The following is a 26,755-nucleotide window of genomic DNA, read 5'->3' as shown; positions in this document are numbered from 1 at the left end:
CTATTTGTTCTGGATTAGGAAAAGTAAAAAACTTTTATAGCCTATGTGAATATATATGTATTTAAATATATAGGCTTGGTTTTTTTGTACATTCTAGCAACATGTGGTAGTAATTAACCATGAATTGGCTAGCTTTCCTTCCCCCATCTCTGTTAGTGACAAGGCTAAAGTTTCCCTATGGGATGGCTAATAGGAGTGTAAAAATCTATTTCATATATGTTAAGAATACAGGTTTTATACTGTAATATTTCTTGATTAGGATATTTATATAAGATATAACTTTACATTAAGATTGATATACGTGTGTGTGTGTGTAACATTTTTTATCCCACCCCCTCCCCCCCCACCACCACCCGACTCCTATGGAGTAGAGGCCTTGAGTATTGAATTTCAGAAGCCAGATACCCAGTGAGAGAAAGTTGAAGGTTTCTTCTATACATTTGTCATTAGATATTATAGTGGGATCAAAAGTCACAGAAGAAATATAACCCAGCCTGTTTTAGGAGAGAATGGGAGCTGAATTGCTCCTTCCAAAAAAAAAGGAGAACAAAGGTTGGACGGGAATTCACTTACACGAAACTATAAGCTGGACAGATGGCTGCCCTGAGATACACACACACACGACTATACACACAATTTTTATCTCAAGAAAATAACTACTTTTTTTTACATTATATTACTTTCTGTATTATAATATTTTACTTGTAATTTCATGCAATTGTATTATTAAATCCATTTTGAGTTTTTACAAAGGAGCTGTAAGGACTTTCCATTTTGGAGTCACCAATATAAGTTTACAGAATATCAAGACAATATCAATATGTTTAAATTTGACGAGCCATGCCAGATCAATTTTTTTTTTAATATCAATTGTTTTTTGCTTTTTTCCCCTTCACCTTAATAAGAGGGAAGATGGCTACAAAGTCAGCAAACTATGAAGTCAAGCTTTCAGGAGAAATAAAAGCCTTCAGCATCATCGAAACTTCATGCAAGTCAGAGAAAATGCTGTTCTTTGGTGATGTAACTTCCCACCAAGAGAGAAAAGGCGCATTACATGAAAAAGACCTTCTTAATTGGTAGGTAATGGATTTTATTCATGAATTATATAGAGACCTTAAATTGGAATTCAAAAATCTGTCTAAATCTGTTAATGATGACAAGCTTTGGTGGTACATGTATAATGAATGTTTACAAGCTAATATTAAGAGAAAACTATCTAGATTTTCCTTTAAGAAACTGAGCAAACAAGGTATAAATGTAATGAAGTTACTTAAAGTTTTTAACGCTATGATTTTTGAGGGTCCTAGAAATGCTGCTTGTGTAGTGAATAAGTCAGAGCAAGATAACAGTGTATGTGCTAATTGCCAGAGTTTGTCTGAGCAAATAGGTGACCTGCAAAGTGCAATTCAAATAAAAGATATTCAGTTGTCTGAATTACAGAATGATGTAAAAAGAATTTGTGTAAAGTCTAAGGCAGAGACTAGCCAGAGGCAAGACATTAACCACCTGCCCTCCAGAGGATTTACCCCCCTTAATGACCAGGCCTCTTTTGCTACTTGGCGCTGCACTAATTCAACTGATAATTGCGCGGTCATGCAATGCTGCACCCAAACGAAATTTACGTCCTTTTTTCACATAAATAGAGCTGTCTTTTGGTGGTATTTGATCACCTGTGCACTTTTTAGTTTTCGCACTATAAACAAAAAAAGACCAAATATTTTGAAGAAAAACAATATTTTTTACTTTCGGCTATAAAAACTATATAGTAAACTCAAAGTTAGTTATAAATTTAGGCAAAAATGTATTCTGCTACATGTTTTTGGTAAAAAATTCTAATAAGTGTATATTGATTGCTTTGTGTGAATGTATAGCGTCTACAAACTATGGTATAGATACTGCAATTTACACCATTTATTGCTATACAGCGCTGCACTAGTTTAACGGACAATTGCGCGGTCATGCAATATGGTACATAAATTAAATTTATGTCCTTTTTTTTCACACAAATAGAGATTTATTTTGGTGGTATTTGATCATCTGTGTGCTTTTTATTTTTGGTGCTATAAACAAAAAAAGTTTTGAAGAAAAAACATTTTTTTTAAAAAAAAACAATATTTTTTAAAAATGTATTTATTTTATAAACTTTTGTCATAAATTTAGGCCAAAATGTATTCTGCTACATGTTTTTGGATAAAAAATCCCAATAAGTGTATATTGATAGCTTTTTGTGAACGTTATAGCATCTACAAACTATGGTATAGATAATGGAATTTACACAGCTTTTACTTTCTGACTGCCGATCACATTTCTTGAGGTGCTAAAATACCAGGATAATACAAACACCCCCAAATGACCCCTTTTCAGAAAGTAGACACCCTAAGCTATCTGCTGAGAGGCATATTGAGTCCATGGAAGATTTATTTTTTTCCACAAGTTTCTGGAAAATGACAAAAAAAAATTTTTTTTTTTACACAAAGTTGTCATTTAAATGGTTTATTTCTCACACAAGCCATGGGTATATGTGGAATTACACCCCAAAATACATTCTGCTACTTCTACCGAGTACAGGGATACCATATGTGTGAGATGTTTTTGGAGCCTAGCCACATACTGGAGCCTGAAATCCAATGACCACTTTGAAATCCTGAAGGTGAGTGACAGCGTGAGGAAAGTGCAGCCGATAACCAGCGATTGCATTTCCCAGTGATCAGTGTGTCATTGGACATGGCTGATCACACGGTAAAGGGCCGCTGTGATTGGCTTTTTACCATACCACGTGATCAGCTGTGTCCGTAGGACACAACGATCACAGAGGTTGTCGGGTGTGCGCCCCTGGGGGCGCGCAGGTGAGCACGTTCTGGGAGGATGTCATATGACGCCCACCCAGAATTGGCTGGCCGCAGTGAAGCCATCATTTGGCTATCTGCGGTTGGCAAGTGGTTAAAGAGCCATTAAATACTAGGAGTGTATTATGTACAGATTTTTTTGGGGGGGGATGTTAAACACTGAGTACAGAGCTCAGGGGTGTGCTACATACAGAATGCAGAGTTCAGGGGTGTGCTACATACTGAGTGCAGAGTGCTACATACAGAGTGCAGAGTTCAGGGGTGTGCTACATACAGAGTGCAGAGTTCAGGGGTGTGCTACATACAAAGTGCGGAGTGATACATACAGAGTGCAGAGTTTGGGGGTGTGATACATACAGAGTGCAGAGTTCAGGGGTGTGCTACATACAGAGTGCAGAGTGCTACATACAGAGTGTAGAGTTCAGGGGTGTGCTACATACAGAGAGTAGAGTTCAGGGGTGTGCTACATACAGAGAGTAGAGTTCAGGGGTGTGCTACATACAGAGTGCAGAGATCAAGGGTGTGCTGCATACAGAATGTAGAGTTCAGGGGTGTGCTACATACAGAGTGCAGAGTTCAGGGGTGTGCTACATACAGAGTGTAGCGTTCAGGGGTGTGCTACATACAGAGTGTAGCGTTCAGGGGTGTGCTGCATACAGAGTGCAGAGTTCAGAGATGCGCTACACACAGAGTACAGAGTTCAGCCTTTTTCCACAGCTGTTTACCTCTGTATCACCCATCCACATCTCACTTTCATGCCTCTTCAGTTCTGACCTCTGCATGCAACCCCCCCCCCTCCATTACCCCCCTCTCCCCCCCTCTTTAAAACCTTCACCATCTTTCACATGTCTTTCTTTTATTGCTGGATTAAGCTGAAGCACTCAGCCCTAGTACCTCCCTGTAGGTGGTTCTGCCTTTCTCACTTTCAGGGAGATCATCCAGTGGGGGTGTCAGCATCCGCACCACACCCCGGGCACCAGCATCTCCCTTGTCCCCATCCTGCACTCAGTGGGAGCCACTCAGATCCGATTGGGAGACAAGCTATCACCTGTATACATAGAAGCCGGATATCTGTGTGTTTCAAGTGATAGTGTTGTGCAGGGAGCAGAGGTCCTGAGCCAGAGGTGGTGGAGCTGAGTTCCACAAAGTTCCAGCTGAATAAAAGCCCCGCATCTTCTACAAATCACACTATCACACAGGCACAGGGAGGCAAATAGTTTGCTGTAATCAGAGGCAGATAAATGCGGCTGTGTACGGCTGTGTACTAATTGGCTGATTAGCTGGGGCAAGTATGTGTGCAGCCAGACCTCCACAGAAACTCTCTCTGAATGCACATGGTCTGTGTCCCAGGTCAGTCAGAGGCTCTGTTCACTTACTTAAGCACTTACATGTGAACAGCAGTACAGGTGATTGATTTGTACAGAGTAGAGATCTGACAGCTGCTGTTAAAAGAGTATGACTTTAAAAAAAAAAAAATTACACTCACTTAGGTGGATGCTGCATCTGTCCACCGCCGCTTCTAAGATTGAGAACTGAATGATCAAACACCGCTGCTCACTCAATTCTCAGCCTTCACTTGAGCACCAGGCTGTGGAGAGGGCGTGAGCGGCTGGCCCCAGCCTCTCTTCAGCTTGCAGACTCCTGTTTGAGGCATCTGGATGGATCCTAACTTTAAAGTTGGGATTGTTCCCCAGCCTTAACCAGTTGAGTGACGCCAGCCAACATCGGCTTTAGCCCGCCGTCAGATGAAAAGTGGTCACAGGAACGCAGAATGAACTGCACTCCTGTGATCCACAGGAGAAGTGCAGACAAACAGAGCTTTGGCTCTACTTCTCCTGTAGCCTCCCTGGCGGTATTCCTGAGTGTAGCTTGGGGTAAAGTTTCATTACCACAAGCGGTATCCCCGAGCTACACTCGTGCTTACCATGCAGCGCTGCTCCGCGATCCCTCGATCACTTACCTTGTCCTGCGCTCCCGCGATGTCCCTCCTGCAGTGTCCACTGTAATGTCCTCCGGTGGATGCCGGCATCTGTCTTCTGGGTTCCGTTCCCTACGACGTCGGGACGTACGGGGACGGAACTGGCAGGAAATTTGAAAATGACAAAAAGTGACATTCACTAAACTCACTAACATCACATAGTAAAACATTACTGTGTCCAACCATTTCACATACATTTTGTCCCTAGTGCTTTGTCCTGTGGCCTGCCTGCATTTTTACTGTCCTGCCTGGAAACTGAGAAACGTCCATGGCGTCCAAAAAGCGTCCCTTTAGGTAAAAATCGGTTTTAGACCAGCTAGAGAACAGCGATAGTAAATCAGAACCACTTGCAGAATTGAGTGATAATGATTCGTGGGGAAATTCGTCATCAGACACTGAAAACAATTTTGCGACTTTGCTCAGTGATGGGTGAACTTGGCGCTATATTTCAAATTTCAGTGTTTTTGGTTTGATTATATTATTGAATTAAATTTATTATTATTATATTATTATTTTTTATGAATATTTATTAAATTATGATTTCGTGTTTCAAATTTTAACATACCCGGGATGTTTACTAGACCCTTGTTTGGACAGATTTCAGTGAGTTATTCCTAAAAATGACAGGCCTACAATAAAAAAAAATACATATTTCCATGCAAAAAAATGTACCGCTTTGAGCACAGAAATATGGGCATAATCAAACCACTAGGGAGGTTAAGAGCTGTTGCTGGCCACATACAGTGTGTACAGGCAGCTTCACAACCACCACCAATAATCTGATTCTTGCCAGTGATTGACCCTGGATGTAGCTTTAGGCAGACCATATATGATTCTTTTTTTTTTTCCGTTCAACCAGTAGGTTGAACAAAAAAAGAAATGAATTGATTTCCCCATCCATACATTCAGGGAGGATGGGGGAATACCTCCCGCTGTGCTTTTGTATTCTACCATGAGGAGCCTTCCCTGTCAGCAGAATACAATGATCAATAATCAGTTTCCAGCTATAGCCAGTGACACTGACCTGGGAAAAACAAGGCAGGCTGGTTGTATACAAGTCAATCAATAGATCTACTTGTTTACAACCGGTAAGCCCATACCTGGATCAAAATGCAGCCAATCCCTGCTAAATTAGCCAAATTTCGATTCACCTATGGGCAGTTTTAGAGTACCTTAACACAGTGGTGAGAATTTCTCCATCCAACTTGATTTTGTCTTGATGTATGTCTAGCCTTTCACTTGGACTCCACTTATGTTGTGTTCTATTTGTCTGATTAAAGTGTTTTTTTTAAATTTCAACAACAGTTGTCCATTGCTGTGTAGTTTACAACTGTTTTAATAAGGTTCATCTTTACTGTAGACTCAGACAAAGTGTTAGTTCTCAATCTTTATCCTGCTTAGGCTTGTGCATCTGTGAGGAGGCATTAGTGTTGCATGGTGAATGGGTCACATTTGATAGGTGCTACTGTCTGCCAAGTTCATTAGTCTGTAGAACTTTTGCCCCCATCTTCTGCCTTTTCAGCTAAAGTGGAAGCAGTTGGCAAGCGTGAGCAGAACCGCCTCAGAAAAAAATTATCTACGGCCTGCCAGTAGGTTTTACCCCATTTTTTGCTATTCAGCACTGTGCTACTTTAACTGGCAATAGCTCAGTCATGCAACACTATACGCAAATTACATTTTTATAATTTTGTTACACAAATAGAGCTTTCTTTTGGTGGAATTTAATTACCACTGTTTTTTTGCTATATAAACAAAAGAGTGTCATACATTTTGAAAAAAATTGTTATAAAATTTTAAAAATGAATAATCTTTCTTCACAAATTTAGGCCAAGATGTATTCTGTTACATGTCTTTGGTAACAATAACCCAAATCAGTATATATTATTTAGTCTGTGTGAAAGTTACAAAGTCTACAGACTATGGTATATACAGTATATCTGAAAATTGATCAATTCTGATGTTCTGATGACCTAATTCCTTGAGGTCTTAAAATGCCAGAACAGTATGTATATCCTCAAATGACCCCTTTTTGGAAAACAGACAGTTCAAGGTATTTAGTAAGAGGCATAACACGGTTTTTGAAGTTGTAAATTTATTTTGGACACAATTTTTGGGAAAATGAAGAAATTAAATAAAGTTAGTTTATTTTCACAATTTGTTTTACATACTGTAACCAGTGCAGTGTCATCATTTGGCTGGTGTGGTGGTCATCAGGAAAATTGACCGGTGACAGTTGCAAAAAAAACATGTTTTTTTAATTGCATATTTTAAATATTTATTTTCTTTTTTTAAACATTTTTTCTTTTTTTCAATTTTGTTTTTACATACTTTCATCAAAGTAGTTTAGTGTAACCATTGTGACACTGTATTACTCTGTGGGGGGGGGGGTGATCAGGGTTTTTTTTTAAACTGTTATTGCTTAAAACAGTGAAGTTCACTGTTATAAGCCATAGGTTTAGCTTAGTTACTGTTGACAGGCTATGATTGGCTACAGCTAACCACACGGTACAGGTAGCCAGGTACCACTTGGGCCAATTACAGCATCACAACAGTAACCAAGCTGTCATGAACAGAAACCCATTCATGACAGGTCGCTTACATAAATATCATGTGATCACCGCTATGGTTGGTCATTCTGAGTGCTGTAATCTATTGCATCCACAGGACATAGTGATTACAGGATCGTGCCGCTGAGCATGTTCTGGGCAACATCTAGTATGTTGCTCAACCTGGCTTTGATGCCCACTCACAGTAAATGGACTGTGGGTGGTAAGTGGTGGTGGCAAGTGGTTGCAAAAATACATGCCATTCTATGAATGTTGGAAGAATCAAGCAAGTGACCCCCTGTTGGATCTGCAGGCTGAACCCTTGTAAGTAACCATGCAATAAAAACCATACCTAGAGTTTAGCTTTAACAGCATTATATTATCCAATGACCTGCAAAATCCAAAGATGAAAAAAGTGGGTACTTGGAATAGACTTACTCTCATTATGGGGTACTTGGAAAGGGAGCTTTTCTCAAAGTAGATGTCAAACACAAAGTCAGATACTTTTACAATAAACTGTATAGCTCTATCAAATCTAAGCCTGAAAATGATTGAATCCTAGATTAGGCTGACTTCCTGTACAAACGTTGTTAGAAACATGATAAGAGAATAACTGAATTTATTCTGGTGATAATCACATGCACCCTAAAGATAAGAGATACATTTATATTTATCTCTTATCTTTTGGGTGCATGTGATCATCACCAGAATAAATTCATTCAAATTCATATTTGAAAATGACCATAATGAGATTTTTGTGTCTGAACAATATGAAGCTGTGGCTGCTTTTGCCTTGTGTTGTGGCAAGTGTCAGCATTTCCAAAAGTCGTCGGTTTGACAAGTAAGTAACAATATCTGTCTTTCTACCTATCCATATATCAATCTATCCATCTACTATAGATTTATATATTTAGATTCATTATCAAAATTCTGGCTGCAGCATATTTTTTTCACTTTCACAGAGAAAAAGTATTCCATGTCAAGCCAGATGATGAAAAGGAAGTGAATTTCATTAAACATTTGGATGAAACAATGAAGGTAAGACACAATTTCACTTTCCTGATACAATTATATACTCATGTTGAGCTGAAAATTTCAACCTTTATCATACTGGTTACTGGCAATATATTACAATTTCCACTAGATATGTAGTATGGTTTTTTGCATGAAACATGGTTCAATTCACTAAACTGTATGAGTCATGATAAATGTGGTTATTCTTTTCTCTTATGATAATTGTTAGCATGAAATATTTGATTTCCTTACCAAAATATAGTTGTTCAATCAACATGTTTTGCATGCATCCATTATTGAATACACTCCTTCATTTCTCATTAATAACTTGTGTGAATATTCACTCCAATTATCAAGTCATTTGCAGATGAAAGATGTAAAAAAAAAAGTTTGCTTTTCACACAATTTGATCATTTAAGTGAATACTCATACAACTTATTATGTAAAGGTTCTCAACTATTTTAGAAAATCAGTCTCAGTATGTCTTTACTGCAATAGTAGGATTCAGCTACAAAAAGGCAAATGTTCATTAAATATGCCTGCTGGGAACTGTACATTTAAAATGTGCAGACAAACTAAATTAAATTTTAAACTGAACAAGTAAAAAGTAAAAATCAAGGCTATTAAACACATCTTCAGAGACTATTTAATAAGGCTGAAAGGAAAATGCCAATATAAAAATATTTATATGATTTAAAGTGTTACTAAACCCAGGACCCTGCATTCAATATATCTGGTCTCCCACAGTGTACAGAGCATGGAAATGCAATGATTTTAGTAAATACAAACTGCTAAATAGATTTTCTCATCAGCAGTATATAGCAGTCTTAAGGTCTCTATCTCTGTCTTGCTGAGCACTGGTTAAAGCTTGTAGGAGGAGTTTTCATTCTCTTCTCACTGCCCTATGAGTCTGCATAACCCCTGACCCTCTGTCTGGACAATGCTGATTGGTCCTGTGCTAATCACATGCACCCTCCCAAGAAAAAGCTCTCTAGCAATACACACTAAACTGAGCATGTGCAGCTTGCCCCCAAGGCTCTGTTCTATCATGAGATGACATGGGAACCATGGAAGAAGGGGAGTATCAGAGAAGACAGGATCAAACATCCTTTTTACACAATGCAGAGGATTAACCCCTTAAGTTCCACAGTGAGTATAACAAGCATGTTTCACTGCATAAGCAGACTGATTTTCCTTTTGTGGGTTTAGTAACACTTTAAAGTTAAACTCCAGGCAGATATAAATGACACAAAATGATGAAGCTTTTTTCATTAACTTGTTTTTTATACAGTAAGAAAAGGGTTAAAACCCCTGCCGCTTATTTTTTTTCTGCTCTCAGACCATTTTAAGATTTCTTCTTACCTCGTGTTCTTGGGAGGACTCACTTTATTTTTGGTACAAAAGTCAACATTATCAATAGAGGGGTAAATGTCTCCATTGAAGATACAGGCATCAACTACTATTTGACAGATGGTCTACCCCTTCCCCACTCTATCCAGAATTAAATAAAGATTTTTGCCTTTAATACATCATTAAATGTACTTATTTACATTCAACCAACATACTGTAAGTACCTGAAGTTGACTTATTAAAGTTTTGCAGCTCCAATAGCAGAGCTCAGAGAGGGTGAGGAAGAAGCAGCACAGGGAGATAAGCAGTTGTACTGCACGGGATGAAAAATGCTGGTAGAAGGAGAGGGCATAGCGATGAGTCCATTAACTTGCAGCTTCATTTTTCAACATCCAGTCGCAGACTGTGGGGCGAAAAGGACCTGTAATTTTAACTTTACTGCAACAGTGAAAAAATCAGATTGTTTGCCTGACAGACAAGACTGTGCTGTGTACCAGAGATGTGTAAATCTCAGAACTGGATGGACAGAAATACACATTCTTTGGCAAGTAAAACTGTGCCTATATATGATTTTAATATATTTATTTAGATGTTTGCTTTATGTTCTGCTTGAAAATGAAAAATACGGTTTATGTTACACTCTACTTGCATTTTATTTAAATTATACAGTATGTTCTTTGAATTAATAGCTCAGTATTAATTATTATTAGTATTATACAGGCCTTATATAGCGCCGACAGTTTGCTCAGTGCTTTACATTATGGAGGGAGACAATACAGTAACATTACAAGAGGGATTAGAGGGCCCTGCTCCTTGGAGCTTACAATCTAGGAGGGAGGGGATAGTGGTACAAGAGGTAATTAGCTGTGGGGGATGGAGTGGTAGGAAGAGTAGAGGATTCCAGTATTATCTGGGGTCGGGGTAGGCTTCCCTGAAGAGATGGGTTTTCAGAGCGCACCTAAAAGTGAGCAGAGTAGGCGGAGTTCCAGAGGATGGGTGAAGCCCTTGAGAAATCCTGGAGACGGGCATGGGAGGAGGAGACAAGGGAGCTAGAGAGTAGGAGGTCTTGCGAGGAGCGGAGAGTATGGTTTGGGTGGTATTTAGAGACAAGGTCGGTGATGTAATTAGGGGCAGTGTTATGAACAGCTTTGTATGTCAGTGTTAGTGTTTTGAATTTTATCCATTGGGCAATTAGAAGCCAGTGGAGGGATTGGCAGAGTGGGGTGGCAGATACAGAATGGTTAGTAAGGTGGATGAGTCTGGCAGCAGCATTCAAGATAGATTGAAGAGGGGATAGCCTGCGATGAGGTAGGCCAATGAGGTGGGAGTTAAAGTAGTCAAGGCGAGATATAATAAGGTAGTGAATAAGTTGCTTAGTGGTTTCCGAGGTTAGGAACGGTCGTATCTTGGAGATGTTGCGGAGGTGAAGTCTACATGAGTTTGTCAGCGATTGGACCTGGGGCTGAAAGGACAGATTGGAGTCTAGGATTACACCTAGTACCATGGCGTGAGGGGTGGGACTGATGATAGTGTTGTTGATCTTGATGGAGAATTCGGGGGGGGGGCATGGGCTGGGTGGAATACTAGGAGCTCAGTTTTGGAAAGATTGAGTTTGAGGAAGTGGAGTGACATCCAGTCCGATATGTCCCTTAGTAGGCTGGTGATGCGATTAGAGACTGAGGGGGTGAGGTGAGGGGTAGAGAGATAGATTTGTGTGTCGTCGGCATAGAGATGGTAGTTGAAGCCGTGGGAGTTTATCAATTGGCCAAGGGAGGAGGTGTAGATGGAGAAGAGGAGGGGTCCAAGGACAGAACCTTGAGGGACCCCTACAGAGAGAGGGAGTGAAGAGGAGGAGGAGGCAGCGTTATAGGTAACACTAAAGGAGCTCTGCGATAGATAGGAGGGGAACCAGGAGAGAGCGGAGTCTCTGAGGCCAAGAGAGTGCAGTTTTTTGAGGAGGGGGTGATCAACCGTATCAAAAGCCGTAGAGAGGTCAAGTAGTAGGAGTATAGTATAGTGGCCATTGGTTTTGGCGGTTAGTAGGTCATTGGTGAGTTTGAGTAGGGCAGTTTCGGTGGAGTGTAGGGGGCGGAAGCCGAACTGTAGGGGGTCGAGAAGGTTGTTGTCGGTGAGATGGGAGCTCAGGCGATTGTAGACTAAGCGTTCTAGGAGTTTAGAGGTAAATGGCAGTAGGGAGATGGGTCTTAAGTTGTTCAGGTCAGTGGGGTCCAGGAAGGGTTTCTTAAGTATGGGAGTGATGTGCGCGTGCTTTAGAGGGGAGGGGAAGGTACCGGTGGAGAGGGAAAGATTGAAGATGTGAGTGAAGGAGCATATGATGGAAGAGGAGGGGGACTGCAGGAGTTGTGAGGAGACAGGGTCCAGGGGGCAGGTGGTGAGGCGGGCTTCGAAGAAAATCTTAGTGACCTCTTCGGTGGTAGTGAGGTCAAGGGAGCAAAGTGTTGAGGGGGTTATTGTGTGCTAATGCTTTCCTTTCTGTACCCTATTTCATAGTTACATAGTTAGTCTGGCTGAAAAAAGACAAAAGTGCATCCAGTTCATCCATTAAAAAAAAATTATAATCCTACACCCACAGTTGATCCAGAGGAAGGAAAAAAAAACAGCAAAGCATGATCCAATTTGCTCCTGCAGGGAACAAAATTCCTTCCTGATCCCCCGAGAGGATATTCCCTGGATCAACTATATGTGTTCTATATAGTTTGCTATTTAGCTTCATATGCTCAGGTTTGGTAAAGAAGACTAAAGAGGAATGATGGTGCTATAACCAGGGGCGGACTGACCATTTGGAAACTCGGGCACTGCCCAAGGGCCCGGGGTCAGTAGGGGGCCCCATGAGATGCCCCTGGTATCTTTTTCATAGGCTTTTTTGAGTTTGGGCAAGGACACAGGGGCCCCATGATCCCCTATTGCCCGGCGGGCCCCATGAATTGTAAGTCCGCCCCTGGCTATATCCCTAATCTATCAATCAAAAAACATCTCCTAAAATGTATCTAAACCTTTTTAACACCCTTTTGTCTATGTATAATAAAATCAGGAGACTGTAAACAGTTGGAAACAGATCAGTTTGTAAAATTATTGTACAATACCTTTTTTACAGCTTTTTATACACCATCCTTCCGAACCACACTGTGAGATATATGGGTGTAGCATGCAAGCAACCTATGATGCTACCTGTAGAAGTCACAGCCAATGTTTGCCTACTTACTCCATTGCTGCACAAGCAAATTGGCACTGTAATGTAATGATATTACGTTAAAAAACACTATTTTATTTTTAATTAGCCACTTGCCCTCCAAAGGATTTACCCCCCCTTCCTGACCAGGCTATTTTTTGCATTACAGTGTTGCGTTACTTTAACTGACAATTGTGGTCATGCAACGCTGCACCCAAATGAAATTTACATCCTTTTTTCCCCACAAATTGAGTTTTCTTTCAGTGGCATTTGATTGCCTGTGCATTATTTATTTTTTGCACTCTAAACAAAAACTGACCGACAATTTTGAGAAAAAAACTATATTTTTGACTTTTTGCTATAATACATGTTCAGTAAAAAAATTTAAAAAATCAAATCTCATCATAAATTTAGGGCAAAATGTATTCCGCTACATGTCTTTGCTAAAAAAAATTCCAATATGCGTAAACTACTTGGTTTGCGTGAAAGTTATAGTGTTTACAAATGGCGGTATATATACTGGATTTTTTTTTTTCACTAGTAATGGCGGCGATCAAAGACTTATAGCGGGGCTGCGGCGGGCATTCTGATGCTGGGGGGAAATAAGTTGGTGTCACTGACATACAGTACCCAGTGACAGCAATTCAGTAATCAGTACTACTAAAAAGCACTGACACTATACTGGGCAGGAAGGGGTTAATATCTAGGGCGATCAAAGGGTTAACCTTGTGCTATGTTCTGTTTCACTATGTGCTGTGTGTGTGCTTTCCACTGTAAGCACACTGCTTTGTATGGCTCTGCAATGCAGAGCCATACAAAGCAGTGTGCAGGAGCTGAGCGGGGAGAGATCTGTATTGTTTACATACAGTTCTCTCCTCTGTCGGTAATACACGGCGATCACCGGATGGCGGCAAGTAATCACCAGGCGAGAGCTGGTGATTGACAGCTGAGGCTGCAAATGGCGGCACAGGCAGGACGCGCCCCCTACCCGGAACTGCAAAATCACGTATATATACGTGATTTTGAGCACCCCTGCCGCCATGTAGCAGTATTTCTGCTATTGTGTGGTGGGAAAGCTATTAAATGTGTACATAGTACATTTTACAGTGGAGTATAAATATACGTAGTATATTTATGATGTTTGGACAAAAGGAGGGGGAGTGTCTTCAGATTGACAGCTGGAGCCACCCTGCAAGCTGCTGAAGAGTATTACATGGAGCTGGCAGAGAAGACGTTTAATCTGTCAATCACTTATGCTGTAGCTGCCCCCTAGCCACTGTAGATAGTCACATGGGATGGGATTTAAAGTGACTCTAATGGTAAAAAAAATAAATAAATAACAAAGTTATATGTTCCTGCTTATGCACAGACCGCAAATGAACAAAAGATTTCCCAGCAACACGTACCAGCCAGCCTGCAAAACAACCAATTTGGCCCTGTCTAACAGTCTGCATTAAAAACAGAGGGTTTTGTTTGCACACATTTGCAAATACATGTGTAAGCCACAGTCCCACGTCAAGGGTCCTCTGTATACTGTGGACCTAACTCTAAAATTTCCAGAGCCTCTATAGTAGGAGCACATATATCAATGGATAGGTTAAGGACAGGTGTGCCTGGAGGAGCCAATCCCTCCTTAAAGGTACAGGAACGCACATGATACCCAGCTATACCAAAATGACAGCAAAAGGCATCAAGTGCATCCCTGCATCCAAATTAGCCAACTACACAAAAGATGGCAACCATCCCAACCTACAACCAGCCTTAGCAGTGAGGTGCACATGGAAGGGCAATGCACATCACAAAGAAGCAAAAGATTTCCCAGCAACACTTACCAAAGCAACACAGAGCAGCCCTGACCTTCATATTCTCAGTTCCCCTGCCAGTGCTTCGGGCCCCTCCCCACTGCCAAGTGCTGCCATAGCAACCCGCTTGCTCTGTGGGCATTAATGCACGCTTGCTCCCAAGCCAGTTCTGTGTGTCCATAGACACACAGAGCACAGCTCAGACCCTCCATCCACTCCCTCCTCACTAACTGTGATTGACAGTAGCAGGAGCCAATGGCTCCCTTTGCTTCCTCTCTGCCCAATGAGGAGAGAGAGCCAGGAGAGCCGCTGATCTTGTGTGCATGACTGGATTGAGATCTGGGTCAGGTAAGTATTAGGGGGCTGGAAGGGGGCTGCTTGCAGAAGGGCTTTTACTTTCATGCTGAAACTGCTTTAAAGTAAAATAAACTCAAACCTTTAGAACCACTTGCAGACCACCTTCTGTAGCTTTACTGCTACAGGGCAGACGCTATCTGTTGGATCACATACCTGTATATATATATATATGATCTAGCATTTCCGGGTAGGGGGCGTGCTGTCTCACATGCCACCCTGTCTGTGCTATAATTCACTACAGCACAAGATAATCAGTGGACTATTGCTTTATGGCTGGGACCTGCTGATCAGCTGAGCGTATAACAGAACAGAGCTCTGTGTTGACAAACAACACAGAGCTCTCTACAGACAGCAGGCACATTGCTTAGTAAAAGCAGCATATACTAAATATGTTACATATTGCTTGGCACACAGTTAATGAATGAATATAGCCGGCACCCACTGTAACTCTTACGCAGGGCCATCTTTATTATTGATTGGACCCTGGGCAAACATTTTCTTGGGTCCCCCCATGAAATTTGCTCTCCACCTGCTCTGAAACATACAATCAATAGCAGCTAAACTCAAAATCAATTTACTCCAGCAGGCCAGGCAGCAATTGCAATTGATTTTCGGAGGTTACAGCACATCATTATTGCTCACTGACTGATTGATTGAGGTTACAGCACGATTTCTGCTTGCTGATTGGTTGCTAGAGGTTACTGAACATTATTACCACTCACTGATTGGTTGTTAGAGGTTACTGCACATCAATACCACTCACCAACTGGTTGCTAGAGGATACTGCACATCATTACCACTCACTGATTGGTTACAGCACTTAATTACATCTCCCTGATTGGTTGCTGAAGGTTAGAGCACATCATCTCCTCGCTGCCTGCACACCATAGACTGAGAAGGTTAGGGGACCCATCAATTGACAGAAAACTCTGACAGTGCTGATGGGTGGATGGAATCAGTGGCAGTGCTTGGGGGGAAGGGATCAATGGCAGTGCTTGGGGTGGATGAGATCAGTGGCAGTGCTGAGTGGGGATGGAAGGTGACTTTTCTACACCAACCATCATTGCTGGGGGGGGATTAAAACTGATGCCCAATGTAATGGGGAATTTGCACTGACCACCAATGTAATGAAGAATTTACACTGACATCCAATGTAATGGGGGATTTTACACCAACAAGCAATACATTTCTATACTGGCCACCAATGTAAGGGGGAATTTACACTGACCAGCAGCAGAGGTGTTGGTGGCTGGAGCCTTGGGGGGGTATAATATACATATGAATGCCATATGAATGTTGCCCTTATTTATATGTGAATGCTGACATGGCCTGCACAAGTGAGTCATCTGTACATGGCAATAAGACAGCTGGACAGCTTAAGTGACAGCACTTCACAATGAGATATCGGACACAGCCTAGGACAAAGATTTCCAGGAACAAGGGAATGTAAACCAGTACAGTTGGCAAGTATGGGACAGCTGCTTTGGGCTCCACAACAATGACTGGGCCCTGGGCAGCTGCCCCTTTTGCCCCTCCTTAACCACCTCCCATCCGGCTGTTGTATATAAATGGCCGAATGGTGGCAGTGCAGGGGTGGGTGGCTGTTTATAAACGGCCTCCCCGCTCCCTGCTTGTGCACGCTCCCTGGGAACGCGCAGCACCGCGATCCGGTGCCCGCTGTGTCCTCCGGACACAGTGGAACACTGATCACTGTTTATAAACGGCCTCCCCGCTCCCTGCTTGTGCACACTCCCTGGGAACGCGCAGCACCGCGATCCGGTGCCCGTGTGTCCTCCGGACACAGTGGAACACTGATCGTCGGACGAGACCTCTGTACGAGGTCCCGATCATGTGATTACTGATTGGCCAATCATTGATCACATGCAGAGTAGTAAGCAAGATGTCACTTCTGACATCATTGCTTTCTATGTGTGAAATCTGTGAATGATCACAGAAGTCACATGGTACAAGGCTAATCACAATAGCCTTGAACCATGTGACAAGATGTGACCAATCACAGCTCACACAGTATTTCTCAATGGCTGTAAGAATGCAGCCAGAGAGAAGGAGAATTGATTGCGTTTACAGCCTTTATGGGTGTAAAAACAATCAGTGTAAAAAAAAAAAAATCTTCATCACCCCCCACAAGTAGTACAGTGTCACCATGATCTCAGTGTCTCAATGACTGCATGGTGACACTGTACTTCTAGGGTGACAGTATGTAAAAAAAAAAACATAAGTAATATTTTAAAAAATAAAAATGTAAAAATTTTTTTTAAAAAATGTGGGTTTTTTTTTACTAAAATGATAACTGAATAAATTTTGGCCAAGATTTATGATGAAATTATTTATTTGCAAAAACTTTTTTTCTAAATTTTTTGACATTTAATTTATAAATCCCAGTGGTGAATAAATACCACCAAAATAAAGTTTTATCTGTCTCAAAAAAATGCTAAAAAATTCATATGGTCCAGTGTTGCATGACTGCGCAATTGTCATTCAAAGTGTGATAGCGCTGAAAGCTGAAAATTGGCCTGGACAGGAAGAGGGTAAAAGTGTCCGGACTTGAAGTGGTTAAAGACGGCCCTGCTCTTATGATATTTCACTTGAGGGAATACAACATACAGTCCCCCATGCTCATGTGGATAGACCCCCAGTAGGTCTTATTCATAGGCATGAGTATGAATGTATGTTGTCATCCCTCAAGCAAATAAAGTATCTCAGGACCTATTGTGGGTGACGGCTATATTCATTCATTCACATGTGTTGGAGCTGACAAGAGCTTTCTGTTGCACTGCACTTTCAGACATGGATATCTGTCGCAGATGGGCAGCAGCTTGTTGTATACAAGCACACCGTTAACCCTTTGATTGCCCCTAGATGTTAAGCCCTTCCCAGCCAGTGTCATCAGTACAGTGACAGTGAATAGTATTAGCACTGATCACATTAGTGTCACTAGAAATGTCAGTGGCAGTTAATGAATTCCCACAAAGTGTCAGTTAGTGTCAGATTGCCTTCTGCACTATCACAACCCTACTATAAGTCATTGAACACCACCATTACAAATAGAAAAAAAAATAACAATTCCAGTATATATCCCATAGTTTGTAGACATTAAAACTTTTAGCAAACCAATTAATATACACTTATTGTGATTTTTATTTACCAAAGACATGTAGCAGAACACATTTTTAGTTTTTTTATTGGATTTGTGAGGGGGGGGGTTCAACATTTTCAGTCTTCTTTTTGTTTATATGATAAAAAATAAAAAACCCAGTGGTGATCAAAAACCACCAAAAAAAAGCTTTATGTGTGTGAAAAAAATGATATAAAGTTAATTTGGGTACAGTGCTGCATGACCACGTAATTGCAAGTTAAAGTGGAGATAATCACAAAAAAGAAGAAGGGAAGGTGAGGGAACCCACCAAGACAGAAAACTCCTAGGGATCCTAGGACTCCTGGGATCAGTGGCAGTGCTGAGGGGAGGGTGTGACCAGCAGCAGTGCTGGGGGTTGATGGGATAAGTGGCAGTGGTGTTGGATGGGATAAGTGGCTGTGCTGGGGGGATGGGATGAGTGACAGAACTGGTGGGGGATGATATCAATAGCAGTGCTTGGAGGGGAGGGATCAGTGGCAATGATTGGAGTGGATGGGATCAGTGGGAGTGCTGGATGGGGATGTGAGGTGACATTTCTGTCCTGATCACCAATGTAAGAGGTGATTTACACTGATGACCAATGTAAGGGGGGATTTACACTGACCCCCAGTGTAAGGACAATTCTGCACTTACCACCAATGTAAAGGGAAATTTACACTGGTTACCAATGTAATGGGGAATTTGCGCTAACCACCAATGTAATGAAGAATTTACACTGGCAACCAATGTAATGGGGAATTTTACACCAACCACCAATACATTTATACACTGGCCACCCATGTCAGGGGGAATTTACACTGACCACCAATTTAAAGGGGGGCTTCTACATGGACCGCCATTGTAAGAGAGAATTCAACATTGACCAAAAGTGCAAGTTAGGATTTTCTGCTGCCAATGACTACCAATATAAAGAGAAGTTTCTACACTGGCCACAAATGTAAAGGGGATTCACACTGGCCACTAATGTAATAGGAGCATTCACAGTGACCACCAATGTAAAGAGGGACTTACACTGACCACCAAAGTAATTAAGATATTTAGCCTATGTTCACATTTGTTTCCTGACACAACAGAATCGTGCTGTCCTTTAGCAGATACACAGCAGTGTCAATAATTGTTATTGACACCCTCACACATCTGCTGATGTACGCGTTTTCACATGCACCATAATTCACTGTGTGACTAGCTGTGATTTTGAAAGAGAGTAAGGGACTTTTTTTCCCACCTTTCTAGTGCATAGAGCAGCCCATTAAAATGGATGGGCTGTCCATGCCTGTTGTACATCTTTATCCATGCCGTCAGTACACCTTTGCATCCTAAATTTCCATGCTAACCTCTGCACCCCAAACCTCCCCTATCCTCTCTACATGCCTCCTCTGCTCATCTCTGCAACCCCCCTCTTCCTTACCTCTGTACATCCCCTCCTTGCTCACCTGTGCACCTCAAACTGTAGTTCCTTTTCTGCCCACCTCTGCATCACCACCCCTAACCCCCACACTTTGCTTTTACCGTTGCAGAACAGGCTCGGTGACCACAGTTGCAGGCAGGACTTTAAAGAATGCCCTTGTTTACCTCCCCAGTGGGCAGCATTCAGAAGAGGTGATGGTGGCTGGATCCTCAGGGGACATAATATAGATATGAATGCTGCAGTTATTTACATATGAATGGTGCTGCTATTTACATATGAATGCTGCAGGCCTGCCACTATTTACATGTGAATGCCAGTTATTTACATGTGAATGCTGACACAGTTTGCACCAGTCATCTGTACATGGCAATAGGGCAAAGCTGGGCAGCATAAGTGACAGCACTTTGCACTGAGATATCGGGACACAGCAGGGGACTAAGACTTCAAGGGACAATGGAATGTAAACCAGGACAGTTGGCAAGTAAGGGGCAGCTACTTTAGGCCCTATAACAATCACTGGGTCCAGGGCAGCTTCCCTTTTTGCCCCTCCTTGAAGTGGTTCTAAAGGCTCAAAGTTTTTTACCTTCATACATTTTATGCAGGAAGGTAAAAAACCTTCTCTGTGCAGCATCCTCCTGAGCCCCCTAATACTCACCTAAGCCTCCTCTTGATCCAGCGATGTAAGCTGGAGTCTTGGCTATCCCGGGACTCCCTCTTCTCATTGCAAGCGGGACCCATTGTCAATCACAGCCAGTGAGCCAATGAGATGAGAGAGGGGGCAGGGCCGAACCGCAGCTCCATGTGTAAATGGATACAACCTGCTTGCTGTGGGGGCACCCAATAGGAGGGAGGGGCCAGGAGTTCCGGCTGGGGACCTGAGAAGAGGAGGATCTGTGAAAAACCACTGGACACAGCAGGTAAGTATAGACATGTTTGTTATAAAAAAAAACAACCTTTAGAATCACTTTAAAGATGGCCCTAGTGTACATACATTTACGTGCATATTCCCATGTACTATACAGCTCATCCTTACATTTTAACGCAGGAACTTTCTGCCAGTAATATCGGATGTTCATCAGTACTGTGTGCAAGAGCCCTTAACGGCTTCGTTTTCAGGCAGTATTTCACTTTTCGTCCTTTTCTAATGTCTTATCTACCCAAGTCATTCCAATGTGCTTATCTCTCACTTACCTAGTCCATGGCAGCTTTGAATCTACACCTCTCAGTTCAACATTTTTTTAAATTGCATTGTGAACCCATCACTTCCTGTTGCATCATGTGACCCTCCAGGAAACTTCATATCATATCATACATTGCCTTAATGCACCACAGAATTGGGTGAGTTTTACTTCTGTAGACTGCAAATCTACAGGAAATTGTACAGAGATTGTACAATCATTTTGCATTTATACAAGTACATGGGAGGCAGACATTGAGTTGTCAATGTTTTTGTAATCCAGCGTCAGCTCAAGGATGGGGAGTAAAAACACCAATTTCACTTTCAGGCCCCATTTACACAGCATAGTGGGAGCACAATGTTTTGGTGTGTTTTTCCTGAAACACACATAGACAAAGACATCAAAATAGCCCATGGGGCATTTTGGCATGTTGCAGTTTGCACATTTTTTACTGAGCATCGGTTGTGCACATTTGCACTCAGAAAAAAAGCACGTTTGCTTCCACTTTTGGAATGCCATTAACAATAATGGCACCAAAAGCTCAACTAGTTAATTTTAGGTGTATAAAAATGGTCATACACTATGCAATCTGATTGTACAATCTCTGTACAATCTCCCTTAGATTTACCAAAACGATACAATAGAAGGACACACCTGTCTATCCAATTACTGTATCCAATCAGGCAGGCACTTGCACTACATAGTTGATGGTAGATCTAAAAGAGGTTGTGCAAATAGATTGTGTCGTGTATGGTGAGCTTTACAGACTTCCAGGACACACTTCTCCTGTTTTCAATACTACAGCTCCGCTCCATATTTAGGTGTCCGTTTATGACACAGAGAATAGCTGTGATTCAGAGGATCGCAGCTATTCTCTGGTCATTCACAGTTTATGACACTCAGGAGATCAGCGGAGAACATGTTTAGCCCTTCACTGGAGATCTGTGTTCTCCCTCCAGATTCTCCAGCCTAGAGCTGGAGAATCGGAGGGACCGAAAACTAAGCAGAGATTATTTACCTCGGTTTAGTAAACTGATCTTTTACTGTAATCTCGCAAGATTATAGTAAAATCAGCCGTTTTCCAGCGTTTGTAGACTGTTCTCCCTTCGTTTGGAGAACTGCTCTACACCGCTTCATAAACGGCATTCACAAGAGAACTGTGTTCTCTGAGAATTCAGGAGAATTGAGCAGCGATCATTTACCGCTGGTTCATAAACGGACACCACAGTGAGAACAGTGCTCACTGACATTGCCTATACTAGAGAAGCATGAAACTACAGAGGCGAGTGGGAACAATCACCTAGAGGGGGAGGGCAGGTGCAGAGTGTGTGTTGACCACTTCGATGCTGGGCACTTTCACCCCATTCCTGTCCAGGCCAATTTTCTGTTTTCAGTGCTGTTGCACTTTGAATGACAATTGTGTGCCATATGAAATTTGTAACCTTTTTTGAGGCAGATAGAGCTTTTTTGGAGGTATTTAATCACCACATGGTTTTTTTATTTTTACTAAACAAATTAAAAAAGAATGAAAATGTTGAGAAAAAAACCTTTTTCTTAGTTTCTTTTATAACACTTTGCAAATAAGTAAATTTTCTTCTTCACTGATGTGCGCTGATGAGATTGCACTGATGGGCACTGATAGGCTGCACTGGTGGGCACTGATAAGGCTGCACTGATGCTCATTGATGAGCCTGCACTAATGTTCATTGATGAGGCTGCATTGATGGCCACTGATGAGGCTGCACTGATGGTCACTGATGGGTACTGTTGAGGCTGCACTGATGAGGCAGCACTGTTGGGCAGTACTGATGGGCACTGATGGAAACTGATTAGGTATCACTGATAGGAGGCACTGATGGGCACTGATATGCTGCACTGATTGGCACTGATGGGGCTCGACTGATAATCAAGGCACTGATGGTCAGTGCCAGGATTATCAGTGTAAACCATGTACTGACAGCCTTCCCAGTTATCAGCTCTCTTTTCCTCACACAGACACAGCGTATGAGGAAAAGACAGTTGATAACCGGCAAGCCTGTTTACATGTGATCAGTTGTGATTGAACACAGTTGATCACATGGTAAAGGGCGCTGCGATTGGCCCTTTATCCCAATCTAAATCCAGCTGTGGGGCTCCAAAGGACACAGCCATCACAGAGCGCATCTGATGTGTACCAAGGGGTGCGCAAGGGGTAGGGTTCTCGGAGGATGTCCATGAATGCCCTCCCAAAATGGTTCTGTTGCCCTGTTTCAGCTATAGCACGATATTAGATGGTTATTGAGGTTATCCTAAGGACGAATACCAGAAAGTAATAGAGGAGTTTTCTATAGGACATACTGGGGGCAGAGGTAATACCTGCTCTTGAATATAGAGAAAGCTTTTTATTTTCAGCAACATAGATACATTATTGGTTCATTGGTACATAGATACATTATTGGTTCATTGGTACATAGATACATTATTGGTACATTGGTACATAGATACATTATTGGTTCATTGGTACATAGATATATTATTGGTTCATTGGTACATAGATACATTATTGGTACATTGGTACATAGATACATTATTGGTACATTGGTACATAGATATATTATTGGTACATAGAAGGCTGGAATTTAGAAAAGAAAAGAGGGTAAACTTAGCCTTTAATGTTTCTAGTACAATACATTTTTTTACCAGGAAGTAACTGAAGAAATGTTAAGAAAAAAGTTTAAAAAAGTAAATATGATATACTTTCCTATCTATTTGCTAATGCTAACAGCATAAGGATTTAAAATAGTGTTGATGGAGAGAGTGAAGTTCCACTTTAAAACACTCAAACCACAATCTTGTAGAAAATCTGTCTCAAATAACATAGCACTGCTTCTCTTTAGAATATTTAAAAAAAAGTTTTTCTATGTGAACATGTATTAAAGAAAGCAGGACGTAGGAATAATAATATTCGTACAAATGATACAAAGACCTGCAGATCACTTCAATAAAGAAAAGTGAAAATAGATGTAATTACGTCAGTAGGTTTACTAATAGTAATTATGCAGAAAATGTACCTCTGTCTGTATTTCCTGACATTTATAACTTTTGCAGCTTGATTTTTGGAAACCTCAATCAGCTCATCATATTACGCCAAAATCCAGTGTGTACTTCCACACCAATGCAGAACACTCAGAAACCATTGTGGATCTATTAAACAGGGAAGGAATTCAGTACAAGTAAGTGTTTTATTATACTTTTGCTTAATATAGGATAGCAAGAATGTGTGCATTGTTTATGTCCCTTTGCATATATTAGAAATATAAGACAGTCTTTTATTATTGTGTTAATACACAAATGTGCCACTACTCATGCATTAGATGTGAAGTTTGTACATTTCAGATTGGTTCACATTGTGATGTTGTTTTTCTATACCAGGGTCATTATCCATAACTTACAAGAAGCTGTTGACAACCAGTTTAGAAAACAAGGTAAATATCAGAAGGGTATGCCAAGGTACCGTCAATGGAAGGAGGTGAGTAACAAATAAATGTTTCTATATTCTTTCGAAAAGGCTCAGTCAGAAGATTCATGAAGGATTTACCCATTTCATTAGATTGCTATGTGGGCTTATTCCATTTCAATAAAATACCCAAATTTGGCCTCCTTGGTTACAATTGGAAACACGGTTGAAGGACACCCCATGCACGTTTTGAAGGTAAAAGTTTCTGTCACATTATTTGGTCTTCAGGATAAGACATGTTGATTGAAAAACCTGAATATAGAATAGTGATGAGCAATTCTACTTGGGTTCAACTCTAGGGTAAACATTCTATTTAGTTTGGCCGTTTGCAAAACGGTGAACACCCAAAGTTTGTGCAAATCCTGGGCAGCAGGAAATGCCAACCTAATCCCTAATATAGAATACTTGCATCATTATGTTTGCTAAAGTATTCACATTTAAAAGGAATGTATGGTATTTTACAATATATTTTCAGACCAATATGAAAGACTACATGAAAAGATTTGCATATCAAAACAGCAGGTATATATTTTCATATGCTTACCAGACTAACTTTTGCTACCTTACCAGAAAAATGCTTAATTTTTTAAATGTCAGAGTGCTCCACTTTCCTTTACAAACCTGCCTGCATTGCTCAGACAGGAAACTATGGCACTTCAAACAGAGAGAGAATCTGAAGTCAAGCTTCTGCTGTGTTATCTCTCTATGAAAAACATACAGTACTTGTTAGATCTAGTGTCATGGGAGGATAATGTACATATAGATTTTTAAAATAAATATTTTATATCTAGCACAGTAAAAAAAATTATCTTGACCCTGAGGTCCCCAAAATACTGTAAGTGCCAAAGGGCCACATGGAGCTTCTGAACTCCAGGTTAGTAAAAGAAGCATTTTTTGTACTGTGGAGGAAAGCAAGTTCAAGGATAAATACAGACCTTCAAAGAAAAGTGTTCCTTGGAGAACACAATTCTAATAACCAAACAATTTGTGTAGTTTTGGAAATCTGATGAGGGCATTCTGTGTATAAAATATTTTTTTTTCCTGTGATGCTGCATTGGTCTTCAGTTCCATGAAGACCTGGTTATTCGGCATGAATAACCATTGAATTATAATATAAGACTACTGTCACGCTATCATTTTAAGGAGAACGGCTGTGGAATAACTCTTTTCCATTATTTGAAAAGTTATTACAAGAGCTACTACACGCGAATTTCTATTCTAGTGTTAACATTTTAAATGGTAGTAATAGCTACAAGGGAACAAAGTAAAACTATCTAACATCCTGTTTATTTTTTTAAGATTGGAAACCCAAAGTCAGGCAAAAAGGCTGTGTTTTTGGAATGTGGCATTCATGCCAGAGAATGGATTTCTCCAGCTTTCTGCCAGTGGTTTGTGAATGAGGTAACAATTTATTTTTGTGTATTTTATTTTCATCAAAAATTTTAGAAAAGCAGTAAAATGTATTCAGTTAATTTAAAGCATAATTCCAGCAAACAATTATATACAAAGCTGAAATACTTATCTGCAAAGGGGTTTGAAATTCCGTTCAGCCAGTCTTTGATGGAACTCACAAACAGTGTGAGGAGGAAAAAACCTTATGTTCCAGCTTTTCCTGTAGCCCATTTCCTGACACCAAGTCCAACATTTTTCAATAATGCAGGGGACCTTTCTCTGGATCTTTTGAGGTAGAAATCTGTGAGTTTCAATCCCACATATAACATTGCAGTCAAAGATATCTTCCTCTAAATAGTTCTCCTTGTCTGAAGTTTTCCCAGCCTACTCCCCAAGAAGTGAATGATTCATAGAGCTGTGGGGCTGCATTATCAACAAGTATGTTTTCTGTCTGTTTGGGGTTGGTCTGTTAACATCCTCAGAAGTTATGTGCTGTGTTTTCTCTCTGATTGGACATGGATGCATTCCAACAGACATTAGGGAAGGAAAACCAAAAGTGACTATATGGAATGAAACATTATTCTGACCATTTGCAGTCGATTGATATCACCTGGTGGCCATCTTGGTTTTTTAGCAAAAAAACAACCAGAGGCCATCTTGGGTTTGGGTAAAACATTGCCCAGCAAACCATCTTGGAAATGGGAAAACTGAGCAGATTGGCCAAGAGACAGGGAGCAGGTAGACACGTGGAGAAAATGTTTAAAAAAAACAGCAGCTTTATAGATATGACGTCCAACGGCTAAGATTTGCATGTCTGTAGCTGCAAACTCTGAATTAAGGGCCATTTGCTGTTACCAGGTACAGTCTATGAATCAATGCCCTTAGTCATGCTTCTATGCTGCATTATCATATTTGCCTCTTGTCAGTACTGCTGCTGCCCAGCACCATGAGCTGACTGCATAATAAAATCCACACAGTTCCTTTAGGTAAGGGTCATCATATGAGGCCAGTATTTTGCTACTAAATGAGTGCATTCAGGTG

General features: G+C 41.0%; 1 protein-coding gene across 1 annotated transcript in view; it reads left to right on the top strand.

The window, feature by feature from the left end:
• The first annotated feature begins 8,089 nt into the window (after nucleotides 1-8,089).
• LOC149469251 (mast cell carboxypeptidase A-like) overlaps nucleotides 8,090-26,755 on the top strand; it is a 40,841-nt gene continuing 22,175 nt past the window's right edge. The window contains exons 1-6 of the mRNA XM_089669531.1: nucleotides 8,090-8,211; nucleotides 8,333-8,408; nucleotides 23,914-24,038; nucleotides 24,238-24,334; nucleotides 24,416-24,517; nucleotides 25,622-25,723. Of these exons, the coding sequence (XP_089525657.1) occupies nucleotides 8,108-8,211; nucleotides 8,333-8,408; nucleotides 23,914-24,038; nucleotides 24,238-24,334; nucleotides 24,416-24,517; nucleotides 25,622-25,723 (606 nt within the window). The 5' untranslated portion in view covers nucleotides 8,090-8,107. The remainder of the gene's footprint in view (nucleotides 8,212-8,332; nucleotides 8,409-23,913; nucleotides 24,039-24,237; nucleotides 24,335-24,415; nucleotides 24,518-25,621; nucleotides 25,724-26,755) is intronic.

This window comes from Staurois parvus, unplaced genomic scaffold, assembly GCF_062004578.1.
Source record: "Staurois parvus isolate SC_StPar_1 unplaced genomic scaffold, SC_StPar_1.0 ptg000078l, whole genome shotgun sequence".
NCBI lineage: Eukaryota > Metazoa > Chordata > Amphibia > Anura > Ranidae > Staurois > Staurois parvus.
The sequence above is the reverse complement of the archived record's forward strand: the minus strand, read 5'-3'. Positions and strand labels throughout refer to the sequence as shown.